This window comes from Pelophylax lessonae (assembly GCF_965119305.1).
Source record: "Pelophylax lessonae genome assembly, chromosome: 4".
Classification (NCBI taxonomy): Eukaryota; Metazoa; Chordata; class Amphibia; order Anura; family Ranidae; genus Pelophylax; species Pelophylax lessonae.
Window position 1 is genome coordinate 298,277,736 of NC_138771.1, and position 21,730 is coordinate 298,299,465.

Sequence of the window (21,730 nt, forward strand, 5' to 3'; positions counted from 1 at the left end):
TATTGTCATGTCTTGTGTAAGAATTAAAGAATGGAATGTGCACAGTTTTTGTCCTGCACCAAGCTTTGTACATTTCCCCCATTGTCTCTATTCTTTAGTTAGTCAGAGGAAATGCACTCATTTTCTAGGAATCCTTAGAACCCAATGTTTGACTGCCGTTTTCAAAAGTTACCATTAAAGCATAAACTGCTGCAGACGCCTGTGCTAACTACCCCACGTCTTTTTCTTTCTTTCAGGTTTACTTTGCGCACCTTTACGTGAAACATGAAAAAGTTTAAGAGAAGGCTGTCTCTCACTCTGCGAGGCAGTCAGACCATAGACGAGTCTCTATCTGAACTGGCAGAGCAAATGACCATTGAAGAAAACAGTAGTAAGGACAATGGTAAGCAGCATGCATGCATGGGAGATAAACTTGTATGTTGCGGATGGCTTATTCGTCTAATATCTCACCTTCAGACTAACTTGCTTGCCCACATCCTGCTACCATTTCCCCACAATGTGCTATTCATCATTTACTTCTTTAAAAAAGGGAGAGTGTCATCTGAAATGTAGGTGAATATTTTACAGCCAGGGCAGCTAAATATATGGATAATTATATAAATGTGTGGGCTATGCATGGACAATGGCACCATACCTTTTGCAGTTTTATTTTGATTTACATAAATTTAGATAGTTAAGGCAGTAATCTGTTCTATTATTTTGCATGTCCTTTTCAGAGATCCATATAGTTGTAAAGAGGATCTTCAGTCTTTTTGGAAATGCATCAGCTACAAATACTGTTCTGGGGATGAGCTTCCGTTCAGATTGCCTATCTGATAGGGAGCGGGTACCTGCAAAAACTAGGTAGCCGCGCACGCCCCCCCCCCCCCCCCCCCCAAAAAAAAAAAAAAAAAACAGGACTTCCAAAAATTGAAAAGGAGGGGGGAAGGAAGAGATAAAACAGAAGTTCTGCTTTCAGGGATAACTCCACTTTTTGGGGGAAAAAATGGCAAAAAATAATTGCTAGACAAGTCATATTGTAATTGAATTGTATTAAAAATGACCTATCGTTCTCAATCTGCAGCTCTGTAATTTTATGTATCATGCAATATGGCTACATGGAGGCATTGTGTACACAGAAGTTGCATGGAGCACGCATCTCTCTCTCCCCTCTCTCCCCTCTCTCCCCTCTCTCCTCCCCTCTCTCCCCTCTCTCCCCTCTCTCCCCTCTCTCCCCTCTCTCCCCTCTCTCCCCTCTCTCCCCCTCTCTCCCCTCTCTCCCCTCTCCCCTCTCTCCCCTCTCTCCCCTCTCTCCCCTCTCTCTCTCTCCCCTCTCTCTCTCTCCCCTCTCTCTCTCTCCCCTCTCTCTCTCTCTCCCCTCTCTCTCTCTCTCCCCTCTCTCTCTCCCCTCTCTCTCTCTCCCCTCTCTCTCTCTCTCCCCTCTCTCTCTCTCCCCTCTCCTCTCTCCCTCTCCTCTCTCCCCTCTCCCTCTCCTCTCTCTCTCTCCCCTCTCTCTCTCCCCTCTCTCTCTCTCCCCTCTCTCTCTCTCCCCTCTCTCTCTCTCCCCCTCTCTCTCTCTCCCCTCTCCTCTCTCCCCTCTCCTCTCTCCTCTCTCTCTCCTCTTCCCTCTTCTCTCTTCTCTCTCCTCTCTCCTCTCTCTCCTCTCTCTCCTCTCTCTCCTCTCTCTCCTCTCTCTCTTCTCTCTCTTCTCTCCTCTCTCTCTTCTCTCCTCTCTCTTCTCTCCTCTCTCTCCTCTCTCTCTCTCCACACTAGGTCGGCCATGACATAGCCCCACTGGACAGGGGCTGGCTTGCGAGTTAAATGCCTCATAAGTCACGGCGTTCCTCCTGGGCGACAGCAACCCCATTTCGATGGAGAGGGGTTCTGTCTGGAGCGGTGCCCGCCTGGTTTATAGTATAGTGAGTAGCTATCCCCCCTCGCCCCCTGGAGGGTTTTGGGGTGGACGTGGGCCACTCCTTGGGACGGTCAGACCCCCAGGTTCCCCCCTTCCCGTCAGGCACCCGCCCCTTGTCATCTGTGCCCCATCCTACCCCCATGGGACTGCCCATGGGTGTAGCCAGACTTTTTTTCTGCCTCATGTCCTACTCCTGTAGGGGGCAATATAACCAGTGGTTATGAAGATCTGAAGCTGTGTCCATCAATGAACATCAGAGAGATAGATTTTACGGTAAGTCAAAAATCAAATTTTTTGGTGAGCTAGTCCCAAAGGGAAATCACATCTAAAGTGATGCAGACCCTGCTACGTTCCTCATTCTAGCCCTGCAAGTGCAGCAGCTGATTCAAAATGATTAAATCACCCCTATACACGTTCACGTTGCCCATGGACACAGAGAAACAATCCACTATTTCTTCAAAATAACAAATGGTAGCAATCTGCAACAAAGTTTGCTAAAATCCCTGCAATGTACATACTGTATTTTCTGGCGTATAAGACTACTTTTGAACCTCAAAAAAATCCCCCAAAAATGGGGGGTCGTCTTATACGCCGAGTATAATATCTCCAAGGTAACCTAAGTATAAGTATTACCGGTAGATGAAAATTAGGGGGTCGTCTTATACGCCGGAAAATACGGTAGATCACCCAGAGGGGAATGTTTTTTTCTGAGCAAAAGTGGAGTTACTCTTTAAGCTGAATTTATGTATCATTCAGCCTATTTATTTCCATTAGCGCTGATTCTAGCCAACAAAGCCACATGGTGGTGGGAGGTTTTCTTTTTTTTTTTTTTTCCCCCCTATAGAATGTGTTTGTAAATACAGCCCCTACACTTCTCTTAACCACTTAGGCCCGTCCTATAGCAGACCTTAAGTGGTTAAGAGAAGGACCGCCCATCTGCATCAGATGTGATCCAACTCTCCCAGGTAAGGGGCACGCATGCGCGCGCCGCCAGCGGCGCTCTCCTCTGTGATTATACACAGCTGGAGCCTATGGGCGGATACTGCGGCCTCAATGTCTGCCGGCACCCACCGATCATCTGGCAGAGAGGCAGAACGGCAGTCTGCCTATGTAAACAAGGCAGATCGCTGTTCTGACAGGAGGGAAGGGATGGAATTTGTGTCCCTGCAAAGCAGGGAACAAATCCCATTTCTTCCCCTAGTAGAAGCATCTCCCACTATGTAGTAAAATGCTGGTTGGGCACACAGTTATCTCTTGGATCGCCTCTGATGTTTACCCTCTTCCCAGCCAGTGTCATTAGTACAGTAACGGTGCATATTTTTTTAGCACTGTATTAGTGTCAGTGGCCAAATGTCTGCCACAATATCGCATTCCCGCTATAAGTTGCTGATTTGCCACCATTGCTAGTAAAAATAAATAAATAAAAATATCCCATAGTTTGTAGTCGCTATAACTTTTGCGCAAACCAATCAATATATGCTTATCGGGATTTTTTTTTTTACCAAAATATGTAGCAGAATAGAATACATATTGGCCTAAATTGAAGAAGAGAGTTGATTTTTTTCAATTTTTTATTGGATCGGTTTTATAGCAGAAAGTTACATTTTTTTTTCAAAAGTGTCTGTCTTTTTTTTGGTTATAGCCCAAAAAATAAAAAATGCAGAGGTAATCAAGTACCACCAAAAAGCTCTATTTGTGGGGGAAAAAATGGACATCAATTTTATTTGGGTACAGCGTCCCATGACCGCACAATTATCAGCAATATAACACAGTGCCGTATGGCAAAAAATAACCTGCTTATGAAGGGGGGGGGGGGGGGGGTGGTAAATCTTTCGGAGGTCAAGTGGTTAAAAGTTATCCAAACCCTACTGATGTGTTGTCGCAATAGTAATCCTGCTCAGTACGAGAGGAACCGCAGGTTCAGACATTTGGTGTATGTGCTTGGCTGAGGAGCCAATGGGGCGAAGCTACCATCTGTGGGATTATGACTGAACGCCTCTAAGCCCCCGTTCACATAGGGGCGACGCTACTTCGCACCGCGACCTCCGAGGTCGCGGTGCGAGCAGCGCGCCGCGACCTCGGAGCGGCCGCCACGGACTTCATAACATTGAAGTCTATGGCGGTCGCCTCCTGGTCGCCCCAAAGAAGCTCCGACCCTTTTTCTAAGTCAGAGCGACTTGTGTCGCTCCTATTAGAACGGGTCCGCAGCTTCCCTATGGGAGGCGACCTGTGAGGCGACCAGGTCGCCTCACAGGTCGCCTTAGTGTGAACGGGGGCTAAGTCAGAGTCCCCCCTAAAGGTGACGATACCGCAGTGCCGCGGAGCCCAGGCTGGCCTGCGATAGCCGGCCCCCACCACCCCTTCGCCGGGGCCTGGGCCGGCACGTAGAGCCGCTCACTTTGGGGCCGGAGCGTGGACGGAAGTGGGCCGCCTCTCTCCCGGAGCGCATGGCATGTTCGTTGGGAACCCGGGGCTAAATCATTCGTAGACGACCTGATTCTGGGTCAGGCTATTGTGCGTAGCTCGCTGCGATCTATTGAAAGTCATCCCTTGAGCCAAGAAAAATAACAAAAGAAAAGTTCTCAAAACCCAAATCAAAAGATGTAGTATATTGCAGCTTACCAGTCCTTAGATTTGGTAGCTTTATTGGTTTTTATTTTGCAGGCTAAAAACACAGGTTGGACTGGATGGGCCTGTGTCTTTTTTCAACCCTATAAGACAGGTCTGGCATATGCATAGTTAGACTGGTCCAATGTAACTGCATAAAATATCCATACATGGAATTCTGAAAGTCTTGAAAATGAAAGTTAGAAGCTGATTGGTTGCTATGTACAGCTGCTTCATATTTTGTTTCAGTTTTGATTCCACTTGTAATTTTTCTTTGTTCATTGTTTGTTTTACCAGAACTTGGGGGTTATTTGTAAAATGCATTAGAAATCAATGCGATATCTAATGATCTGGGACTCTTTTTTTTTTGTTTTATAAAATATCTTAAAAAGAACTTGAAGAAAAAAGAGACTGTAGACTTGCAGAATAGCATGTATGGGATGACAACATTGCTTAAACATGGTGTATAGTTTAATACCCAAGTGCTTGGGTTTCTCTTAAAGTGGAATGGGAAATAGGCAATTTATCTTCTTATCTCTGCAGAAATAAGCTTGTATCTGATGGAAGCTTGTAGTCTGGGGCTACAAACCTGTATGTGCTCATATGACAAAAACTACATCTTTTGACAGTGTGTTTTGTTTTGTTTTTTTTGCTCATTGACTGTATAATGTCTGTAGGTAGAACATAAAAGTAACTTTGCACCATGAAATTCCTTACGGCTAGGTTTGCACTTGTCCGTTTTTTGTGTTTATGCATTTTGTTACATTTTGTTGTTTTATGCGCGTTGAGGCGTGTTTTACACATCTTTTCATGTGCTACACATTTTTCTTTTTTTTTTTTCTACTGTAGCCAATAAAAACGTATTTACACTGTGACATCATCACTTGTTGATCTTTGAGATCTACTACCAGGATTCCCTGTGGTGCGTATTAGTGCACAAAGGGCAGAGATTTCTGATTTTGCTGAAATTCTGATAGCGGCATCAATTGTTGCGATTTTGCTGGGAGAAGAGGAGGTGGAGAAGACATGGTCAAAGATTTCAGTTCAATTAGGGCTCTTTCACACGGTCCGCCTCCGTAGGCGGATCCGTGTTGCTCAGCGGGGATCGATCCGCAATCCCCGCTGAGCCGGCGGATGACAGCTCCGTCTCCGCTTGCAGTGCGGAGAGAGAGGTGTCACAGCCTCCGCTGCTCTCTATGGGGGATCGGATGAGAGCGGACCGCCTGTCCGCTCTCATCTGATCCCATCTGATCCGATCCCCAGGACGGCTGGAAAATAGGGTTTCCATCCGTCCGGATTTCACGGACAGGATCGGATGCGGATGGCAGCGGGTGTCAGCGGACATGTCACCGCTGACATCCGCTGCTCCATAGGGCTGAATGGGGCATTCGATCAGATCCGCCTAAAAAACTGACAGGCGGATCTGATCGGACCGCCCGTGTGAAAGAGCCCTTAAAGATTTTGGATTCTGCACATCTCTTCCTATCTTTGTAGTTGCAGTGGGGTGGGTTGTAGAACAGGGGAATGCTTTGAATCTTCCTGATAAACATTTCTGCATCAAATAATCCATCTCCTGCAGCCAGGTTGCTCTGCTGTATGAGCGCACATGGCAGCTATCTAGGGGTGGAAAATGCATCACACATGCATTTTCATCTGTGTCCGTTGACTCCCATGGCCCTAAAAAATGCATGAAACTGGAACAAAGATTGGACCTGAGCTATTTTCAAAAACTCACTGCCTCACAGCACACAGATGTGAACAGACTCTATCAATACCTTTGGCGTTTATTGCAGATGCATTTTAGCAAGTTCCCACATGCGTGTTAAAAACAAAATATCTGAAACAGGCCTAAGACAGGTAGAGTAAGGCCCCTTTCACACTGGCTTTTCGATGACGTCCGCCTGTCAGTTTTTCATGTGGAGCTGATCGGATGCTCGATTCACCCTTATGGGGCAGTGGACGTCAGCAGTGACATGTCCGCTGACACCCGCTCATATCCGATCCTGCCCGTGAAATCTAGACGGATGGTAACCCTATTTTCCATCCATCTGGCAGATTAGATTGAATGAAAACGGACAGGCGGTCCGTTTTCATCCGATCTCCCCATAGACGAGAGCTGGGATCTGACAGGTCTCTCTCTGCACAGTGCGTGGAGACAGAGCTGTCATCTGCCTGCTCGGCAGGGATCGGCGGATCTATCCCCGCTGAGCAAAACGGAGTCCGCCGGGTGGAACGCCCGCGTGAAAGAACCCTAACGTAGTCTTGCAACTTCTAGTAAATGTTCAGGATTATAACAGTACTGCACAGATGTGTTAAAGGAAAAGTTCACCATGTTCCCAATGCTGCAGCCGCTATCAGATTCCCCCCTCCCCCTTCCTGTGACAGCAATATGGGGACAAGTTTCACGTACTAGCTGTCACTTTTTTAAATAAGCACTCCACCCACACGTCTGCGTCAATCATTCACACAGCTCTGTGTGCTTATGAACTACAAGCCCTGACATCCTTTGCGGCTGTTGGCTTGTAGTTCCCAATAAACTACCACAGCGCTGTGGTAGTTCATTGATTCTTCCTGTCAGTGTATCTGCTTGTATGGCAGGGAGAATTTGATTTAAATCACGATTAAAATCAACTCAATTTAAATCCTAATTTTTAAAGAACCGCTGTCATCTCTATAGCGGCTATTCCTCTGACCTTCTGTTGACTCAGACAGTCCCATTCACTTTAATGGGAAGGCTGGTGATGTGGCAGTGACACAACAAGGTGAGGGATGTTGCGGCTGCAGGTGAGTCGATGCCTGATAACAGGCGCTGCCATGATGGATCTGAAATGACGGGTGCTCTTTAAATGTAAGGATTTATTCTTGCTGGTAGTTATTTTGCAATTGTATGAATGCGTTAACTAACTAAGCTCAATTTCATGCTGAATAAAGTATATTATTAATGTATCTTGAGTAGAAATCTATCTTTAGATAGATGGATTTTAACTCCTAAAGCATTTTATTAAAATCAATTTGATAAAAATGAATACATAAATGAAATCTGATTAAAAAAAAAATAGATTTTTTTTTGATTATTAAAATAAATAATTTTTATTCTCCCTGCCGTACGGTATGTACGGCACACAGATACACTGACGGTCTGCAGGAGACCGATCAGCAGATGCTTTACAGGCCCCAAAAAATACATATAATTGCACATTTTTGTTTTTTTACCTGCAAGAAAAATGTGCATTTATTTTTTTTTTTTAAGTAAACTTATCCTTTAATGAAAAATATTCAATTTGTTACTTTTGCTTAAATGAAAAACAGACGCTAGCCAAGCAGCAGATGACCAGGCAAATATTATAAATCAGATTCCTTCTGACTCCCTCTTGACAGCGCTTGTGAGCATTTGCCTGGCTCTGACTTCAAAGTCCACTTCAAAGCCAAAGCAATCTGCCCAGCTGATGCAAGTGCTTAAAGCTGAATGGGTAAGGCAAAAAATGATCTCCCTAGCACCGCCATCCTATGGAAAGCATGTAGAGTAAGGAGTTTTTCAATTAGCTGTTTCCTATTCAGATATATTCTTCTGTGTATTCCCTATGACCTCATCACAGGACTCAGTGGCAGCCAGGGGGAACATAGGCATAGTGATGCTGTGGGTGACAGGGGAACAGAGAATTCCCCTGTCATTCCTGTATCTAAGTAAATCAGCTAATAAAGGAATTGTGCCTGAGACAGATTGATTACACTCTTCTCCCTCTCACTTAATAGTAAATTCTATATGATTTATTTATTTTCATAACCAAGAGGAAACAAACCTTACTGAAGTTAAGTGGGGTAAACACTAGAAGACAATCGTCCGACTTTCTTCATTGTTTTACAACAAATTGTAACTGATGAAAGAAAATTAGTACGACAGTTCTCATTCGACAAATGATTTTTTATTTTTTTTTGTTCATGGTTTCTCCTCTTTCAGTCTTTCATACGAAAACAGTACACATTAAGCGAAAATTGTTCGTTCTGTTCCCGTATGAGAAACATTTTGGAACTTGTCCCTTCAGATCTTTTCGATCAGAAAGTCGGAATTGGCTGTAAAAAGTTGTGTACACACTATACGTAAATCGTACGAAAGTTTTTTTGGATGAATATTCTTGACCGATTTTCTTAGTGTGTGCGATCCTTCAGGCCCCTTTCACACAGGTGGTGCGCCTTACAGAGTCCATTCTGCTCAGTGGGGGATCGGTCCGCCGATTCCCGCTGAGCAGGCAGATAACCGCTCCGTCTCCGCTCTGTGTGCGGAGACTGAGCTGTCAGATCCCCACTGTACTTTATAGGGAGATCGGATGAGAACGGACCGTCTGTTCGTTCTCATCCAATCCGATCCTCCAGCCGGATGGAAAATAGGGTTTCCATCCGTCCGGATTTCACAGACAGGATCGGAATCGGATAGCTGCGGGTGTCAGCGGAGATGTCTCCGCTGACACCCACTGCCCCATAGGGATGCATGGAGCATCCAAACAGGTCCGCCTGAAAAACTGACAAGCGGATCGGATAAGATCGCTTGTGTGAAAGGGGCCTTACACTCCTACTACTGAGAATTAAACTGCTGTATGTTCTTGGTGCTCCTGGCAACACTGACCATCTTATTAATAAAGGATCGAAGCTTGGGTGATCAGAGGGAGACACAGCAGAACAGGTCGCAAGTTTGCTCCACTGTAGTCTCACTCTCTACAGTCCATGTCCGAAGCTCCTAGGATCTGAACACAAGGTATAAATTGAGACCTAGAAGAACAGACATCAAGTAACATCATATACCTTTGTCAGTATTTGGAGCTCCTCTACAGGAGGCTGATCAGTGGATTATGATTCACGGAAGCAGAGAGAGGCACGACATAGAGCAAATCTCACACACCGCTTCTAGGCAGGACACTGATCTGTGAATTGAGGATCAGAGAGACAGAGCAAAGGGGTGAAGTTGGCATTATGTATTCAATTTTTTGGTAATTACATTAACTGGGCAGGCAGTGAGGAGACCGGTCACCCAGAGCATTAACATTACATTACCTGGGCAGGCTGGAGTTACCAGTCTTAACAAGCATCGTAAAGGCAAGCTTTGTACAGGTAGATAGTTTACAAAGGAATAGGGCTTTCTGAATTCAAATGAACGAACAAGTATGTGAACGGAAACTTGCTGCCACACTAATGAATGTAACCATTAGCTTCAATAAGTTCTCATAAATAGACATAGACCTACTTTGCTGTATTGTAACCATTCTGTATACAACAAAAATTCTCACGCTCACCAAAATACAATGTGCAATAAATAAAAGTAAAAGCTGCAAAGCTGCAAAAATGTTTTTGCTCAAATATATAAAAAATATGTAAAAGAGGGGCACAGCGCTAAAATACGCTTATACAATACATACCAAAGTGCTCACAGTATACAACAGGGATCCTCAAACTGCAGACCTCCAGCTGTTGCGGAACTACACATCCCATGAGGCATTGCAAAACTCTGACATTCACAGCCATGACTATGCATGATTTTCTTCCTGGAATCCATCGGCCTTAGCTCAGGAATTCAGGCAGGTGGGTGTGTTTTGCTGAGAATACCCCTCCTCCCCTCCTGAAGACTCCTGGGATACATAACATTTTCCTAGGCATAGAAACCAGGATGTAACTGAAGAAATGTAAAACACAGTTTAAAACAAGTAATATAATATACTTTACTATCTATTTACTAATGCTAGCAGCATAAGGAATCAAAATAGTCACTATTGATTGAGAGAGTGAAGTTCCACTTTAAAAAGAAGAAAATTAGAAATCTATAGTTCTCTCCATTATGTGAAAGTATCTATGAAACTTTAATTAAACGTCACTCATAATGTTAAAATCAAGCCACACTATATATAAGCTGTGTGCAAGAGCAGGGACAGCTCTCACCACTTCAGTGTTATTAGACTGATGGCGGTGGCTGCTGCTGCTGCTCTCCCTCTCTCATCTGTAAGCAAACTGGCAGGTCTTGGCACTCCACCCTACGTGTTACGTCATCGACTTCTTCATGAGGAGGTTAATGGATACATTTGAATATATAGATATATTACTGTTCTAGATAGAGTGATGGGTGTTTGCCACTTGTGTGATAGTTTTCTGTGTGTCTTATCCTTCCTATGCTTACCTGAAAACGGATAGCATACATTGGGGTTAATTTACTAAGGGAATGGAGAATGTTCATTTTGTTAAATGTATGTTTAGTTTGGTTAATACGGTGAAGCTCTTTTTACTTCAATAGTCCAATCATTGGCAAGCAGAAAACTCATTTTTAAGTTCCCTTGTAGATGTCTGGGTATTTGTAATTGTATAATGTGTGTGTATATGTGTGTATGTGTGTATATATAGTGTGTGTGTGTGTGTGTGTGTGTGTATGTATGTACGTACGTAAATCTATATATCCATATTTACCACTTGGTTAAGAAAATAACCCCAACTGTTAGTAAATAAACTCCTTTTGTCTATGCTTTGTTTCAGACCTTTGCCACCTAGTAACGCATTCACAAGGGCGCCCAGTTTAGGAAGCAGCAGAAATCCATAAGTGAAGCAGGGGGGTCATGCCCTGCAAGTTCTTAGGTGCTGCTTCCTTTCCAGCATAGGCGTGTGCACAGGGTGTGCCGAATGTTCCTGGGCACACCCTAATCAACCCATGCACATTAGCATTAGTGCTTTGTGTGCCAGTGGGAAGATACAAAAGATCCCCCTCTTACCGGCTTTGCCATAAGCGAAGTGCTTATGCACTTCTTTTCACTTTGTCGGCAGGGAGATCAATGTGCCAGGGCCATATATATATGTAGACCAGGGTTTCTCAACAAAGGTTCTGTGGAATCCTAGGGTTCCTCCTGAGGTTTCTAGGGGTTCCTTGAGCAAAAGGCAATTTCTGCCTCTCAGATAAGTGCCCAATGACACCATTGTTCCTTTTAGCTATCTGTAAGGGGGTAATTCTTCCCAATGATGACAAGAGTAAGGAGCATTCTTCCCACTGACTGTCACACTAATGTGTCATGAGTTGTAGATTTTTAACAGGGGTTCCCCGAGACAACAAATGTATTTCAAGGGTTCCTCTGTGTTTGAAAAGGTTGGTTGAGAGAGGCTAATGTAGACAGACACACATGCTTTTGAGCTTTAGGGTGCACACCCTAATGTAATAGAGTGTGCACGCCTATGCTTTCCAGGTACAGCACACTAGTAACATCATCACATCTCACACCAAATTTTGTGAGACTAGCAGTCAGTGTTGCCTACATGATCTAAGGCTCAAAGCAGAGGTGTGCCTAAGCACAGGGAATGCACTGCTATTTTTCAGGAGGAATTTAAGACAAAAGTAAGCTCAGGCACAGTTAACGTTTCCAGATGTCCCCTTTAAGATACAGGGTTAAAATGCCCTGTACTTCAGCAATCTGGAGAGCAGGCCTGCGGTGCTCACACTAGGCAGCGGTGGCCTGGCTCTCCTGTGGTCCGATACTCTATTGATTAGTGCACTGTTGGGCGGAAGGCAGGGAGGGGGCAAGGGGGTTGTATGAGCCATAGTCTCACACTCCAGAATGCAGCAGCACAGGGTATTTTAACCCTTGCTGCAACACTTGGCAGCTGAGTAAAGAATAGGTAAAGATTAGATATATTCCTTTATTTGCAGACTGGCTACAGTATAGCATTATGGATTTAGCCGTTAAACACTTTCTCTCGGGCTTTCCAAAAGAACCATTGCAGCTGAAACCATATCGCATCTTGTACACAGGACACCCTTTACGTGGGTTCTGTCTGAAGAATGTTTCATTTCGCATTCTACAGAGAAAATAGTATCCCTGTGCAGGCACTTTTTGTAATTACTGAATACTGATAATGCTTTGCAAATTCAAAGGAAGCATGTTCATTGCTGAGATTGAGAGTGACAGAATGAGTCTGCTGGCTCACTTTCCAGTGCACAAATGAGAGCATATCAAAGGAATGTTGTACTTGAGCCAACTTTTATTATTTTAATGAACACAGTTGAATGACAGTCAATGGCAATGTCATATCTGTGAGAGCTGCTCTCTGAAGATGTGCATGGCTTTTCATCATGCTTGCAATAGTGGCTTGCCAGCTAATATGTTGAAGGAGAAAATGGTCGATTTTGGGCAAAAATCTTGGTTTCTAGACCGCTAAGGTTTACAAATCACCACAGTATAAACTGGCTGTTATGACCCACATATATACGAGGCTATAAATGGATTCTGTATCAAAGGCAGTAGGTGAAGGAAATCATGCAAGTCACTGGCAATTTTAATTCTAATAAATATCCTTGGAGATTGGTAAAAAAAATGACAGCCGTTTTAATGGACGTGTACACCGTAGTGGCTTGAGCTACGAAGTAATCTGATACCAGGCATATTGGTGAAACATGAATTGTAAAATGGTTGCTATGAGTTTATGGAGGGGGGAGGTATCGCGCTTCAGGGAAAATTATTCTCATTAAAATAGTGAAGAAATTGTATAGTGGTATTAAACTCAAAATAATCTCTGTGATGTGTACGCAATCAATACAAAATCATAAAGTTCTACACTTAAAATGGTGACCTAAAATAAATAAACAGTAGAGGTGTATATACTTCCAATATATCCTACAGTCTATGTAAAGTGCTCTAGTGCTATTACCACAAAAAATACCTGGCTTTCAATTCATCAAATAAAGGTTAATAAAGTGGCAAGTGCTTATTCGATCCACATAAATACAAAGCAGATACATAAAGTGCTTATAAGTGAATAAAAGTGCTTAGAGTGTCCAAATAATGTCCAAATCAATTAGCCCGCATAAGCGAAATTCCTTCTTATTTCTTCACTGTTTAACCTCCACCTTTCACCAAGTGATAGAAGGGGTGCTCTTTAATCTTTAGACCCCCTAGGGGTGTGCTAGCCGCTCACCTCAATATATAAGGAAATGCGCCTTATAATTATATGGCTCTCCTTTTCCACATCTCCTCTTAACCACTCCACAGACAGGGGATGAAAATGGCCTCTTATCAGAGTCGGGGTGAATCCTCACAAGATAATCCACGGTATCTCAAAGAAAAGTGCTTATGTAGTGCAGTATTTCCATAAAATAATTTATTGAAAAAAAGATATATTACACTCGCATATAAACGAAGGTTTGAAAGCCTTAAAAATGAGTACAGCTTCACTGCGGACTCTTTCTGCGTCTGACGTCACTTCCGGTATACCGCCCTACGCGTTACGCCACTTCCAGTCACGTGGCTTCTTCAGGGGATCTGCTATGAGTTACTTCATTTGTAATGTTATCTATTATTAATTAACCCAGGACATGTTTCTCAGAATTGGTTATTACTGTAATGCAGCTGGATGCGTAACCTGTAAGGCCCTGTTCCCACCTGATCGTTTTTCAGCTCGTAAACTGCTTATTTCTGAAGACTGTTCACATATGAGCGTTTTGTCGCCTGAAGCTTAAAAAAGTACACTTGGATTAAGGTAGTCCTTAGTGGAGTTGTACTGTAAAGAGTACTTGAGGAGGGCAGATGGTAAAGCATCACTTGTGCTGGTCAGTAGTCCCCGGTTGCTGTACATTGCCTCCTGTAGAGATTCGGGTACTCCTGAATTTCAGGTGCAAATTCTGACCAATTTCCTGTATACTAGCTCTGTTCAGCTCTTTCCCTCCACATATGTCTTTCTATTGGCTCATAAGATGCATGAGACAGGAATAGGACCAATTCTATTAGTCAAGGAGCCAGGTTCTGTGTTTCTAGGGATTGGAGGCCTAAATTTCTTTACACTCTCACAGGCACCTCCACCCACACTTCCTTTTAACAGTAAATATATGGCAGGCTGAACACCAGGCACATATCCTTAAGCCTAGGTTCACATTTAAAGTGTTTGTTACCCCAACACTCCATGTTCCTGACATGTGTCTGCTGTACCATGTTCTTGTATGAGAAAGTATCCTGTTCTCTTTGTATTGCTTTCTTTTTGTGAAACCCTGGTGTTCCTGCCAGTCCCTCTGCTTTCATCTTTAAAAAACTGACCACAGTAAGCAGGAGAGCACAGCATGGTCAGTTCTCTAGCTATGCTGAGAACTCAGCCTACTCTCCTCCAATGATCAGATTTGTCCTGACATGACATGCCTCCTCTGCACAGCCATTCACTGGGAAGCTCAGTGTGCTGTTGCTTCTCCTCCCCCCAGCTCTCATGCAGCATAGAACAGAGGGAGCATGATCACTTATAAGGTATTAATAATGTTTGTTTGTTTTTTTTGTTTTTTTATGTTTTGCCTTTCATTTATTTTTAAAACTGAATGGGTTGTTTAAGACCCCATTCAGACTGGGGCGTCACGACTTGGTGGGGCAACCTGTGAAGTCGCCGTGCACAGCGTGCACCGCGACCTCGGCGCGACTTGCATGGACTTCATATAATTGAAGTCAATGCAAGTTGCCTCCAGGTCGCCCCAAAGTAGTACAGGACCCTTTTTCTAAGTCGGAGCAAGTTGTCGCTCCTATTAGAACGGGTCCTGTACTGTTAAATGGCGAGCGACCGACCGCGACTTGTCAGGCGACCAAGTCGCCTGACAAGTCGCCCTAGTGTGAATGGACCCTTACAAGGTGATCGCTTGCAATCACTTTAAGCTTCTTCAGTTGTTTTAGGAGAATTTTTCCATGCATTTGTACACATGGTTTTCTGGTATTTTTAGGTATAAGAGCCTTTGTTTTATACAATAGAAGGCTAGTTACTAGGAAAAGGAGAGGCGAGATAATACAAAAAAATGTGAGTTTCATGTGTGCTCAGGTATTCCAGATGAAGTCTATGAGAACCAAAACAGTGCGACTCTGCTCCAAAACGGCTCATGCATTTTTTCAAGACCGCTTTAACCACTTGCCGACCGCTCACTAAGCTGGTACTGTGGCAAAGTGTCTCGTTATCGTCCAGCGACGTAGACCTACGTCGCTGGACAATGCCCCCTCTCCGCGCGCGCCTCGGAGGCTCGCTCCCGCTGTATTCAAACAAAGCGGGAGTCGGGCCAGGGGAGGAGAGGCGGTGATCACAGCCGCTCTTCCTCGATCGTCGGGGATCGAGTGAGAAAATCCGCCCACTTGTGTAAACAAAGCGGGCAGATCTCCTCTGTGACACACAGTCACAGATTACAGGATTCAGCATAGCTGATCCTGCGATCTGTGTCTGTGTCACTCAATCCCCTCCCGCCCCCCCACACACACGTCGGTAAGCATGAGGAATACATTTAACCCCTTGATCACTCAGTGTTAACCCCTTCCCTGCCAGTGTCATTATTACAGTAACAGTGCATATTTTTAGCACTGATTACTGTAGTAATGTCACTGGTACCCCCAAAAGTGCCAAAAATGTCAGTCAGGGGTTCGATCTGTCTGCCGCAATGTCGCAGTCCCGCAAAAAAAATTGCAGATCGCCGCCATTACTAGTAAAAAAAAAATAAACAATAAAAATGACAAATCTTTGCCGTAGTTAGTAAATGCGATAACTTTTGCGCAAACCAATCAAAATACTCTTATTATGATTTTTTTTACCAAAAATATGTAGCAGAAAACAAATTGGCCTAAAATGTTAAAAAAATTAGATTTTTAAATTTTTTTTGGGAATGTTATATATCAGAATGTAAAAAATATTGTTTTTTTTTTTTTTTTTTTTTTTTTTTTTTTTCAAAATTGTCTTTTTTTTAAAATTAAAAATCGCACAGGTGATCAAATACTACCAAAAGAAAGCTCTATTTGTGGGGAAAAAAAGGACATAAATTTAATTTGGGTACAGCGTCGCATGACCGTGCAATTGTACATTAAAGTAACGCAGTGCCGAATAACAAAATATAGCCTGGTCAGGAATGGGGTAAAATCTTCCGGTCATAAAGCGGTTAAAAATACGCTCATTGAGGATTTTTTTGTCAGACATGTAGCTAAATACATTTTGGCCTAAATATATGACAAAAATTGAATATATTGGATATTTTTTAACTGTCAAAGTAGAAAATGTAAATTTTTTCGCAAAATATTTGCTCTTTTTTTTATTATCGCAAAAAATGAAAAAGCGCAGAGGTAATCAAATACCACCAAAAGAAAGTTCTGTTTGTGGGAAAAAAAAGGCCGTAAATTTCGTTTGGGTACAGGGTTGCATGACCGCGCAATTGTCAGTTAAAGTCACTCAGTGCCAAGTTGCAAAAAGTGGCCTGGACGTAAAGCAGGAAAATCCTCCGGTGGTTAAGAGGCACGTGTGAGCGGGCACCATTTAATATAATTGGGTATAATATAGTGATCGACCGATATCGTTTCTTTGATACCAATATTTTGGTCATCGGATATCGGTATCGGCCGTTATTTTCGGACATTAAAAATTTTTTTTTTTATAATTATTTTTTTTTTTAGGTACTCCTTGTGGAGGGATCTGGGGGTCTGAAAGACCCCAAACCCCTCCTTAGCACTGAAAAGCATTCAAAACGACACGTTTTGGCTGTTTTGAATGCTGTCAGTTTTTTTAATTCGGCGCAGAGTACCCGAAAGTGTTGTCATGGTTTTTTACATGGAGACCCTGGTCTTCTCTTTGGTGGCGGTGGAGGTAGGATGCCCGGATCTTCTGGTGGGACGGGAGACCTGGGCGAGCCGCGGGAGGGGGGAGCATCCCCTCCCGCTCCTTGTTATGACAGCCGAGCTGCTATGGACACCGGTACCAAGGTGATGCCTCTAGCTGCAGGCATCACCCCGGTACGTGCACTTTCCCGAAATATCGGCAAAATCTGTAACCTTGGTGCATATCGGCCCCTGATATATCGGTGTTGCCGATAATCGGTCAATCTCTAGAATAATGGGCATTTTGCTGTTGAGCCAACACATTTCAATTTGCCCAGATGTAAACTGGATTTAAACAAAACCAATCACAAGAGAAACATTTTCTCCTGAAAATGCTTGTTGCCTGGCAACCTTGTTAGCCCTCTGGCTCCAGTACTTTAAGTCATTAAACCACAGTAGGTATGCAGATAATGACCTCTGACACTCCTGAACGTTCTGATTCGCATACTTGTATGTGGAACAATGATTTCAACGTGTCAACATAACGACCAAGCAACCAAAAACACACATAATTAAAAAAAAAAAAAAAAAAAAAAAAAAAGTTTGTTCTGCAATATGATTACCAGTCTGTGAGTAAGTATCCTCAGTTCGCTTTATGTGCATATAATGCTGTGCTGTGCAGAAACATATAATCTCCACTGGGAAATATAGATATCACTTCACTGCTTTGTGCTTGAATCTGCATACAACTGGCGCACACTCTTTACTGGATGGACTTAAAAGTATGACCCCCCACTTAAGTCGGGTCACAATGCACTTTTGTCCGACCTCTGGAGAGGGGCAGTATGACGTCACAACGCCAGCACATAAAGGTACCGCGGAAAGAGGGACACGTACATCAATGTTGAAGATAATACGGCATACATACTGGTTACAGTTTGGTGAACATGTGAGTGTATTTCTTATGTAGCTTTTAATAAATGTATGGTTTTAAATGATACAACACTACGTGCAGTGGTTTCTATAGTTTGCATATACATGGAATGAATAGAGCCAAAGTTGGGAGTAAAGTCATAAGTCACATCACATCCCCAGGAATAAGATCTAAGCCAGTCCAGTCCCCAGAGGAGGGACAAAAGTTAATTGTGAACCAACTTAGGTGAAGGGTTATACTTTTAAGGTGAGAGTCCGGTGAAGCCTGTGCACCAATGCAGATTGCATGCAGATTCAAGTACGAAGTGGTGAAGTGATAATATATACTCACCGGCCACCTTATTAGGTACATCTTGCCTAGTACGGGGTTTGACCCCCCTTTTGCCTTCAGAACTGCCTTAATTCTTCGTGACATAGATTCAACAAGGTGTTGGAAACATTTTTGGTACATATTGACATGATAGCATCATGCAGTTAATGCAGATTTGTTGGCTGCACATCCATGATACGAATATCTTGTTCCACCACATCCCAAAGGTGCTCTATTGGATTGAGATCTGGTGACTGTGGAGGCCATTGGAGTACAGTGACCTCATTGTCATGTTCAAGAAACCAATGGTGAGATGATTTGAGCTTTGTGACATGGTTCATTATCCTGCTGGAAGGAGCCATCAGAAGATGGGTACACTGCAGTCATAAAGGGATGGACATGGTCAGCAACAATACTCAGGTAGGCTGTGGCTTTCAACGATGTTCAACTGATACTAAGGGGCCGAAAGTGTGCCAAGAAAATATCCTCCACACCATTACACCACCACCAGCCTGAACTGTTGATACAAGGCAGGATGGATCCATGCTTTCATGTTGTTTATGCCAAATACTTACCCTACCATATGAATGTCCCAGGCAACGTTTTTTCAATCTTCTGTTGTCCACTTTTGTTGAGCATGTGCCCAATTGTAGCCTCTATTTCCTGTTCTTAGCTGACAGGAGTGGCAACCGGTGTGATCTTCTGCTGCTGTAGCCTATCTGCTCCAAGGCTCGATGTGTTGTGCGTTTAGAGATGGTATTCTGCACACCTTGGTTATAACCAGTGGATAGTTGAGTTATTGTTGCCTTACTATCATTTTGAACCAGTCTGCCCATTCTCCTCTGACATCAACAAGGCATTTTCGTCCACACAACTACCGCTCACTTGATATTTTCTCTTTTTCTGACCATTCTCTGTTTACCCTAGAGATGGTTCTGTGTGAAAATACAAATAGATCAGCAATTTATCAAATACTCAGACCAGCCCACTTGGCACTAACAACCATGTCAGGTTCAAAGTCACTTAAATCCCCTTTCTTCCCCATTCTAATGCTCGGTTTGAACTTCAGCAACGTTTAGATGCCTAAATGCATTGAGTTGCTGCCATGCGATTGGCTGATTAGCAATTCGTGTTACCAAGCAATTGAACAGGTGTACCTAATAAGTGCTTGGTGAGTGTATATATCACAGTGGAGATTAGGATGTTTCTGCGCAGTGCACCATTATATGCACATGAAGCAAACTGAGGCTACTTACAGGCTGTTGATCATATTGCAGAATAAACTTTTGATTTTTCGAATATTTGGTATTTTTAATTTTTTTTTTATTTGTGTGTTTTTTTGGTGTATATTTGGTTTGTTGACACTAAGATTCACGTTTTTACTGCTATTTCTATTTTTATTGTATGCACATGGGATATAGTTTTTACGCACAGTGTAGCTCGGCATAAAAAAAAAACAAAAAACGAATTGATTATTTTTAACACATTTTTTTAGAGTGTGCAAGTGTGAGCGATACACTTTAAAGAAATATTCACAACTATTGTGGTGGTTAATACACACATAGCAGCTAGCAAGATTACTTTATATTTGTCAAACTTAAAACACAGATGTTAGTTCAGGGGAGTTAGATCTGTAAAATATGATTGCTGGCTGGTTTCTGTGGCCAGCTGCTCTGTGCACATTGCTGTCTGTCCTATTGAATAAGCTTGATGCTTCCTCAGATGTTTCTAACATTTTCTCCCAGCCATTCATATGGCATTCAAGTGCCTTTTCAGCCCCCGAAAAAAAAAAAGTACCAAATCCTAATGCAGTCAGACTGAAATCTCTGTCATGTGTACAGTAAAATGAACGTCCTGCGTTCTCAAATCTTTAATGCATCCGATTAACTTTATTGGAGATTTAGAGGAGGAATGGTATGTTGTCTCCTGCTCCATAGGAAATAAGCAGCTTAATCCATAACTGTAGATCCTCTTAGGTTTAGTTCTGTATTATGGAATTTTTATTACAGATGATCCCTTTTTAAAATCTGAAATGACTTCAATGATCTATCACTAGCAGCACCGAGTTAATCACTGTACTTCAGTAAACAATGGGAAAAAAATGTATACTGGCAGACTGACCCAAAATAAAAATATATACAAGGAAAAACTAACATAGGAAAAGGATTGTGGGGAAGTAGACCCTAAGCGCAGAGGGCCATACCCCATCAATAGAAACTTTAATTTCTGTGCCACACAGTACAGGTGTTTGCATACAGCCACACCGGGAGTACAGGTGTTTGCATGCAGCCGCGCCAGGAGTACAGTGGTTTGCATGCAGCCGCGCCGGGAGTACATGTGTTTGCATACAGCCGCGCCGGGAGTACAGGTGTTTGCATACAGCCGCGCCGGGAGTACAGGTGTTTGCATACAGCCGCGCCGGGAGTACAGGTGTTTGCATGCAGCCGCGCCGGGAGTACAGGTGTTTGCATGCAGCCGCGCCGGGAGTACAGGTGTTTGCATGCAGCCGCGCCGGGAGTACAGGTGTTTGCATGCAGCCGCGCCGGGAGTACAGGTGTTTGCATGCAGCCGCGCCGGGAGTACAGGTGTTTGCATGCAGCCGCGCCGGGAGTACAGGTGTTTGCATGCAGCCGCGCCGGGAGTACAGGTGTTTGCATGCAGCCGCGCCGGGAGTACAGGTGTTTGCATACAGCCGCGCCGGGAGTACAGGTGTTTGCATACAGCTGCACCTGGGAGTACAGGTGTTTGCATACAGCCGCACCTGGGAGTACAGGTGTTTGCATACAGCAGCGCCGGGAGTACAGGTGTTTGCATACAGCCGCGCCGGGAGTACAGGTGTTTGCATACAGCCGCGCCGGGAGTACAGGTGTTTGGGGGGGGGGGGGGCATTTGTAACATGTTAAATGTTACACCCTCAAAATGGGTGTAACATGTTTACAGAAGGTGAACTTATTCTTTAAATAAAACCAGGAGTTTGTAACACATAGAGTGGCAGGGTGCAGGAGTACATTGCGCACAGAATGCAGGGTTCGGGAGTACATTGCGCACAGAATGCAGGGTGCGGGAGTACATTGCGCACAGAATGCAGAGTTCGGGAGTACATTGCGCACAGAATGCAGAGTTCGGGAGTACATTGCGCACAGAATGCAGGGTTCGGGAGTACATTGCGCACAGAATGCAGGGTTCGGGAGTACATTGCGCACAGAATGCAGGGTTCGGGAGTACATTGCGCACAGAATGCAGGGTTCGGGAGTACATTGCGCACAGAATGCAGGGTTCGGGAGTACATTGCGCAGAGAATGCAGGGTTCGAGAATACATTGCGCAGAGAATGCAGGGTTCGAGAATACATTGCGCAGAGAATGCAGGGTTCGGGAGTACATTGCGCAGAGAATGCAGGGTTCGGGAGTACATTGCACACAGAATGCAGGGTTCGGGA

The 21,730-nt window shown here is 43.8% G+C and overlaps 1 protein-coding gene across 3 annotated transcripts in view; it reads left to right on the plus strand.

The window, feature by feature from the left end:
• CDK17 (cyclin dependent kinase 17) overlaps nt 1-21,730 on the plus strand; it is a 265,332-nt gene that overhangs the window by 125,312 nt on the left and 118,290 nt on the right. For all 3 annotated transcript variants that reach the window (XM_082254997.1, XM_082254998.1, XM_082254996.1), the window contains exon 2: nt 237-382. In XM_082254997.1, the coding sequence (XP_082111123.1) occupies nt 265-382 (118 nt within the window). In that variant the 5' untranslated portion in view covers nt 237-264. The remainder of the gene's footprint in view (nt 1-236; nt 383-21,730) is intronic.